The 8,664-nt window shown below is 42.5% G+C and overlaps 1 protein-coding gene across 1 annotated transcript in view; it reads left to right on the top strand.

Annotated features, from left to right (window-relative positions):
- The first annotated feature begins 211 nt into the window (after nt 1–211).
- LOC128310354 (uncharacterized) overlaps nt 212–8,664 on the top strand; it is a 31,426-nt gene continuing 22,973 nt past the window's right edge. The window contains exon 1 of the mRNA XM_053046976.1: nt 212–272. Within this exon, the coding sequence (XP_052902936.1) occupies nt 247–272 (26 nt within the window). The 5' untranslated portion in view covers nt 212–246. The remainder of the gene's footprint in view (nt 273–8,664) is intronic.

Here is an 8,664-nt window from a genome sequence, read left to right as displayed (position 1 = left end):
CACCATTTCCCTTTCGTATTGATCATCAAAGGTTAAGTAAAAAGTTCACTTTTGTCAGTGCCACAGTTTCCTTATCCTGTAAGGAGCTTTTACTTCCACGGGAAGGCCAATGTTCTAATCGTTGTGTAAACTCACCTCACCCAAAAGTAAGTCGAGTTGAATTCGTTTTCACTTTCCCTCTCTCTTTCTTTCCGTCTCTTTGCAGATAATGCGCTCCCATCCCCAACTCGTCCGATAGAAGTGGATATGCCGATGGATCTGGAAGCAAAAATGTAAGCACCCAGAGCTTATTAGAATTCATCCTCATTTTAATCTATCACATTTTATTCGCTTAAATCTGCATATTGAAGCAGTTCCAACTGCTGCCAGCGTATGGTCGGGAAGTGCATTGAGCAAAGCGTTTGCCCCACTTGCACGTGAAAGTTCGTGGTTCGTGCAATTCACGTATCGAAGCCATTGCCCAAATCGAACCCCGACGGCACCAACGATGAAAAGATTTGAAAGTGGGTGCGTGGAATTGAAAACTCGGGAATGCGCACGGGGAAGGAAAAAAAAGGGAGGAAACTCTACTGGCCTGGAATCGAGTACGGAAATTTTTTCGCGAACTTCATTCGTCCGAAATGGAGAAGGAAACGACGCATGAACGAGAGTGAGTTGATTACTTTTTGAAAAACTTTGATTCGAAAGCGAATGATTGGAAAGTTTGGTTAGCACAAGAGAAAAAAAATCCAAACAATCTCGAGAGTGGAAAAAAATAAAACAAGTTCGAATCCCCATTGAGCGCGAGTGCCATTCCCGCACTTCCGATGTTGTTTACGCGTCCCAAAATGAGCTTCCGGCAAGGCAGGACTGGGCGGGGAGGGAGGGCAAAAATATCGAGGCGAGTGTAAATGAATCGAACGATTGGCATCCCACACCGGTCCCAAACGCTGGAAGTTACCGTCCCCGCAAGGCTGCCAGTTGTTTGCCGTGAATCTGTTCGCTGGATGTCGTTGATTTTTTCCACTGTTTGTTTGCTGCTTTGCTTCCTTTTTCCTGGCTCGCGTAAGTAGCCGACCGATTCAAGGTGCATTATATGCAAAACCGGATCGGTGCTTTGAAGTGTGTTTTATTTTTCGCTTACTTGTTGGTTGCCTCACCGGCCAAATCCGGCTAGTGGTTGCGTAATGGGAACCGGTGCGGATTTCGATAAAGACAAAAGGGGTTTTGTAATGAAAGTTTCTGCAAACTGCTAGCGAACGGAAATCTGTTTGTGTTTTCTTTGATGAAAGGATGAAACTCATTGGAGTGGATTGTTGGAAGAGAGGAAAAAAAGCACAGTGAATTGTGCTGTTGTATTGTTGAGTTTTTCTCAGCATTTTTTCGCGAAATGGATTAATTTAAAAACGTTGGAAAATAGCTGGTAGTCGTTGGGAAAACTTTGCTGTCAACAAATATCCTCGAAGCATATCAATTAATAATACATCATAAAGTAACACAGTCTTTTCTCGAGTGACGCGAATAATGCGAATTCTAGATAAATTTGCGTAGTTCTAATTCCCTTTATAATATCGATTTTATGTAGTACTCAGGGATCGATATCTTCTTTTCCCATTTTGAAACACGTTAGTAAATAATATTTTTACTTTTATTTCAACGATGAAAGCAAAAATTAGTGACAAAATGAGTGTTTATAATAATGAATTGTTACGTATTTATTGAAACATTTTGACTCATAAAAAAATAAACTCCACATACAAAATTACACCAACTGTCAAGATGTCAAAATTCGCTTAATTAACTCGAGTGTCGTGTAACTCGGGAAAAAACTGTATATGTTTTCCCGTTCTATTGAATGTTTGTTTGAAGTTATTCTGATTTATTGCGCAGTTTACTACAAATCGCAATCAAATAAAAAATTAAATTAAATTAAATTTGGTGCAGTGTAATACATCATTTAACACATTCGAATTGACGCTTTCGTAATCCAGGCTTGTTGCACCTGGGAAGTAGCGTTAAGTCCAGGTAAAGAGTGGCAGCGTTCGTAATCTATATATATGCAAGTGTTTCCGAGCCTTGAACCTCTTTTATAGCATATTTATGAAAGTAAGCGAAAGCTAATTTGAACAAAGACACAAGTAATCGCAATCGACAAAATGTAAAATTTAATTATTATGCACTTAAGATCCCATTTAACCGTGATTTAAGTTTCAAAAATACGCATATAGAGAGAGATTGTGCTATATTCGGATGTGGAAGATTAATACTTATCACGTTCAGTTGGCTTTGCGGCATTATAACAAGCACATTGTTGGTCGAGCAATTCTAGGACACTAGCTATCTGTGGTTTACCAACCCAAATATCCTCCAGTAAATAGTACAATACACCATCAAGAAACAGATATAATTAATAAAGCAAAGAGAGGACACTCTTATCCACTCAAAAAGGCAAATACCCCAAAATTACTCCCACAATTGCTTGCAGAATGGAGAGAGAAAACCCTTAAAATCCACCTTCATGAATATGCTCGCTTCAGCCCATTGAGCAACCCAATTTTACAGTCATGGGAAAAGGAATAAAGTGAGTGTCAGCAAAGTTACAACAGCTGATGGATGGGCCGTGCGCCGTGGCCGTGCAGTGCGAAAAGGGCCCGCTATTCTACCTAAAAGTGGCCATATTGTCCCAGGCCTTCCATGAACCAAACAAAAAAAAAAGGGAAAGAAAAACCCTATGAGGACGACAAGGCGACGAGAATGACTCTTGAATATTAAGTAATCATTTATTTATATACACTTCGACCACGGGCACGCGTAACAAGCGTTATCTCATTTTGAAAGATTGCAAATTTATTCAGCCATGGGTGATGGCACAGGAAAGAAGCAGAAAAAAACCCCAGGCAAAGGAACTAGTTGGCAAGTGAGGGGAATGGGATGTGGACGCAAAAGAGGTCACACACAAAGAAGATGTAAAATTGCTAGCTCAGATTTTTCTATTTGAAGGGCGCTTCAGTGTGGAACCGGTATCATTCGCTCCTGATTTCGAACGCACCCGGTCGCCCGTTTCGTTTCTTCTGCGTAGCTACCGCTTCCGGCGATGGTGGGGGCCATGATTGAAGGTGAGCCTACCGTAAAATGGAACAGATGGGGCATGGTGAAACGGAGAGCCGACTGGGTGAAGACATGAAAAATGCCCACATTGTCATTTCCCTCGACGCTTCGGCATGCAACTCGTTGCGCCATTCGTTTTCCCACGCACACGCTCGGCAGGACGGGGCGGTTGAAGGATCGTACAGGGAATGAGTGGGGGTGTAGAGTGTCTGCCCCGATGGGCCAGATATTTATTTTGTCGTACAGCTCATCCTAATTTATGGTGAAATTTTATTTGTCCCACTGCTGAATGGGCTGCTTTTTTTCTGGCGGGCGTACGATATCATATCCTCTCTCTCTCTATCTCTCGCTTTTCCTTTCAAGGAGCAAATTGTATGGAAAATCAGGCAGATTTGTTTGGTGAAGAATATGGTTGCGTTTGGAGGGATTGTAGAAAAGGAAAAAGGGCACCGGTAAAGGAAATGGAAGGCAAATGTGATGAGTTTGCAGTGGGTAATTTAAATCTATTCGAATGTTGGTAATAACGCCTACGGGAGCATATTTCAACCGGACGGTGGTAATGGTTGGTGGTGTGGCGTATGTTTAGAAATAAATTTTCAATAGTGCTCAAAATGACTTCCTTTTAAAAATTATGCCCATTCGTCTTCGGTTTAATAGCAGCCATTTCAATTTTTAGATGTGGCTAAATGAAAAAAAAACATTGAGCTTAATGCAATGCTGGAAATGTAAGAAAGGTAATTGGTTTAAATTTTTAAATGCAATTTAGATCTCTTTCTTGTTGTGTGTGTGCGCTTGTATTTAAAAAAAAATAGCTTGCATTTAGGAATAATAAAATTCCTGATACCGAAAAAGAGGTTTTCCAATCTAATTGGTCTAAAAAAAGGAATTATTTGATTAATTTTACCAACTCCTACTCTCTTCCCATGTGCTAAATATTTAACTTTAAACAATTTGTATATTTGCTTAGATGGTTTACCGTGAAACAAACAACGCTTCGTTTCAAACGAATTTTTGAAATGTTTCATTTGAACCCCTCCCTTATATCATGAAACTTTGACAAAACAACCCTTCCCGTTGCAACTGCGCACCGAATCATACAGTCATGTTTCATTTGTTGATTCATCCCACCTGTAACAGCCGGATGTGTGCTGTTGCTTTATAAAACGCTGTCCAAAGCGGAACAGCTCCAACAATTGTGGCCCCAGACCGAGTGCTTTCGTCCCGTTTCCTGTAGCCATTATGCTGCGGTGAAGGGTTTGGACGACAAATCGTGTGTGCCCGGATTGTGGTCTTGGATGCGCGAATGGCAACTCTACGGCAGCCGGCAGCGGTCGAAAGTTTCACTTCCGTTCTGTTCCGGTTGAATGCCCCTCCCGAAACGGTTCTGCGTTGGGACCGCCCATGCAAGCGATACGAATCTAATCCCCCGTAATGGAACACTGTGACGCTTCGTCCTCCTTTGTGCGAGCTCTTAGTTCGTGTGCGAAATGTTTCTCACATTTCGAATGGCATTGTTTGGCAGAATCCTTTTCGAACAAAAAAGGCGCTAAAAGAAGGCCTGTTTTGCAAACAAAGACGCTCTTATGCAATTTTTGACGTATTTTCGTTTCGATGGGAGGTGTAATTTAGTGTCATTAAATCCATTCACTTTCCGTTTTTGGCTAAAAAAATTATAATGCTTTAAGAAGAACAAAAAAAGGTGTGTAAATCTGCAATAAGTGAAATTTGTGCTAAAAAGGGTGCCATAAGTTCGACAAAACTAGCTGTCATTTTTGTAACATACCATTCCAACATTCATTCAACATACATTCATGCTTTACAAGCCCTAAACGACCAATCGCTCATCTCTTTAATCCATTTTAAAGGACAACATTAAATAGTTGGCCATTCACCGGTGGGACGTGTTATTAGTCCGTCACGCGCACTGATCGGAAGCATTGTGGAAAGCGGTGCGATGGACCGTGCAAAATGTTCATCCATAGGTTCATCGTTTCGCACGGTCGCTTTATGCGATGGCTTCATTCATACGGCAACGACAGTCAACGGCCAGTCGGTTCACCGGACATCGAGGCATCCATGCGACCGGGTGCCGTACCGTGCGGAAGATAGTGATGATGATAATAAATCGCCATTTGGAAAATAAAATAAAGCCACGGAGGCAGAAAAATATCCGCAATCATCCGTCGTCCGTGATCGGTCAAGCTGTTTCCAGGCCACGGAAAACTGGGCCCCGGGATCGAATGGCGGCAAGCCACGCCAGAGCTAATTATGGCGTTATTAGGAGCTTTACGATGGCGGTTGAGCTTTCTGGGTCCGTGAGCGTACTTCCGGCGCACGTACGTCCGCATTTGGTTGTGTGTGTCCGTGTTCATGTGACCGTTAGTGAAATCAAACAACGTTCGAATGAAACGAATGAATGCACCGTTTTCTACCGGTAGTGAAGTATCAATTTCGAATATCGGACTTGAGAAATCTCAATTACGTTTTCGCAACTAGAAATGTGTTTGTTGGTAATTTATATAGGAAAAGTGCATTTATTGTGCATGTATTTATTTTCAAATGTTATTAAACTGTTTGCTTTATGTAAAAATAATCCTCTTCAAATAAGCTATTAGTATGCGTAGCCTTTGATCAGTTCAGACGTCAAGCAAGTAAATGCTTCCATCCATCATCCGATTATGCTGCGCTTTTTTGAGCAAAAAAAAAGTACCCCAAAATATCCCTTAAAACATCATCGCATTCACTCACACCCACCCACACACGCATCGATCTGTTTTTTTTTGTTTGTGATGCGTCTCAAGAGAAGCGTGGAATTGATTTTTAATAATCCCACCAGATTACCGTAATCCCAAATGACATCTCATCATTAGCCCGCGAGAGCTTTCGTGCACGAAATCAATCAGGCTGGCTGACAGTGACGGTGCACACGTACACACACGCACACAAACACATACACACTCACGTCATGCCACGTAAACCGACTCTCATATTTTAACAGGAAAAACGACAAAAGCCACACACCGCGTGCAGAATACGTATAAAACAAAGAAATCAAATGAAAATGACTGTATCCTCGTGTTTTCATTCAGTTTGGGATAAGCTTTGGCGTGGTGTCTGTCAATGGGAGGGAATTCGAGAGGATTTCTCAACAAATTTAATCATTTTATTGAAACCGGGAACGAGGGAAATTGAATGGGGTAGCAATAGTTACACATTCGTTTTGGTTAATATGAGCTTTTTCTCCATTATGCGCTCCATAGAAATTCGTACAAAACTAATTCATATGGAACCATAGCTCCATTGAAAGCGATAGCTAAACAATAACTCATTCGTTATCTATTAAAAAAAATCGCTGTAAACGATACTTCACGCTACATATTCACAATCCTTTCCGTTTTAAAATAATAATAATAACAATAATAAAAACATTGCTCACCCCTATACAAACAGCATGATTGACAGATTTGTTGGCACACCGCTTCATGCTTGCGGTGGAAAACAAAGCACTCGAAACATAAACAAGTCGGCATGTATCTACCCCACAGGGTTAACATCTCATCATTCAGCGAATATACCGCGTATGGTTGAAAAGATCACAACACAAAGCGGGGCGGTTTTTTCGGTCGGCAAATGAACGAACGGTACACTTACACACACACACACACACAGAGCAGCAGAAGCCAATGAACCAGGTTCGGTGGGTTATAGCCATTTTGTTTGGTTTTCCGTTTTTTTCTTCCCGTTGAGTGTGTGTTGGAAAATATATCTCCTGATTGCCTGCCGGTGCTGATGCAGACCATCGACTCGTTTCTCCTTCATCGCGCTGTACCCGCGCGGCGTGGCGATGGATAAAAATATGGCGTAAAATAAATAAAAACATAAATAATAGCAAACGGTGCCTGCGTCGCTGCTTTCGTAACAAACAATCGACTCGAAACCGTTTTTCGCCAGCCAGACAAAAGAGAGCACTGGCCAGAAAGCGCGTTCGCTGGTGGTGCGAGCTGATGCAAAGCGTAGTATAACAAAAACAGTACTTGCTTTTACTTGGTGAACATATTACATACACACACACACACATACACCCGTTTGGAGAAAAAATTGCTTCCCAAAAATGGTACGGCGGGTACACGGGTAAAGCGAAAAGAAAAATGTGTTTGTGCACCAACAGCATCTCGGGCAATATTTCCGACGAGAACACCAAAAAGAAAAAAAAAAACAAAAGCACAAAAAAGCTCCACCACCCACCAATGGAGAGGTGAGATGAAAAGTGCAATAATCGCTTGTTGTGGGGGGCTGCACAACAAAAAGGAAATACAACAATTGCATTAAGGAAGAGCAATTCATGGTGGTGGTCAGAAAAAAAAACTCATGCAAGGTTCACTTTTGGCCCGCTCACACAAACACGCCCCACCGCTGAAGATCAAACGGAAACGTTGAAGCTTATTTGTGTTTGCTGTGCTTTTACTAAATTTCCACACGCTGGGTACATTGACTCGATCATGTCAAAACACTCTTAACAATGATTCGGTTGCAACGTCCAATACCGCGCGCTACTTTTTAACCACCACGAACAGCTGTTTTGCCCACTGTGGGCCTGGGCCACCGGTCCTGAGAGCGCTTCGATACGACGAAAACAATTTTTCACTGTCCAAAAGCGACATGATCAGTACGTGGTAGCGAAACTTACTAAAATAAAAATAAAATACACAGCAGCAGCGAAAGGATAACAATAAATGAATGGGATCCTTCCTGTACCGATGGGATCGTCCAAGCTGGACGGTGAGGAGGACCATTTTTTCTGTTGTGTATGTGTGATGGTGTGTGTGTGTGTACACACCCATGGAAGCATTTTTCGTGCAACTTGCCGCACCACGAGGGAAACATGAATAAATGGGAATATTCGCACAGCAGATAGGGGAAGGGCAGTAGCAGAAGACAAAAGCGGCACATAAAACTTCGGCAAAACAGAGTAAATCGCTCTGTGAAAGGATCAACTCCTCTAGTGCGCCTTTCACGTGGACAGTGAAGCGAACCGCACACCGGGTGGAAGTGCAAAAACGTAGTTAATCCTATCGAAACATTAAATCTTCCTTTCTTGAACCGATTGCATTTATGCTGCTATGGGGTTGCCGAAAAATCTACTCCTCTCATGAAGCGAAAGAGAGATAGAGAGAGCCCGAGGAACTCGATGGCACGTTGAAGGAAAGGTGACCGGCGGTGCCCAACGATACAAAAAACAAAAAACAAAACAGGGCGACACAACGGCCATCGCTAGTTCCGTTGCAGTTTTCGCCTTGGTGCGCTTTTGTCCAACCCGGCACCAGGCTCCCGGCACACGGTTCTTTGTTTTCCCGCTGGCAATTAAGTGGGCTGGACAGGTTTTCACGAGAGTGCTTTCAACCGTGCCAAGTAGTGGCACTCAACGTGTCTATTTAGCTTAGGCGTAAGCTTTTGTGTACGTTCCATGCCGGGTGCTGTCCCCTTCCGTTTGCTTGATCTCTGCAAAAACCCTGGCGAGTGATAGCCGTGTTGCCGAAACTGTCAACTCTCCGGAAGGATTGACTACAAACTACAAAG

The sequence above is a fragment of the Anopheles moucheti genome, chromosome 2, assembly GCF_943734755.1.
Source record: "Anopheles moucheti chromosome 2, idAnoMoucSN_F20_07, whole genome shotgun sequence".
Taxonomy (NCBI): Eukaryota; Metazoa; Arthropoda; class Insecta; order Diptera; family Culicidae; genus Anopheles; species Anopheles moucheti.
The sequence above is the reverse complement of the archived record's forward strand: the minus strand, read 5'-3'. Positions and strand labels throughout refer to the sequence as shown.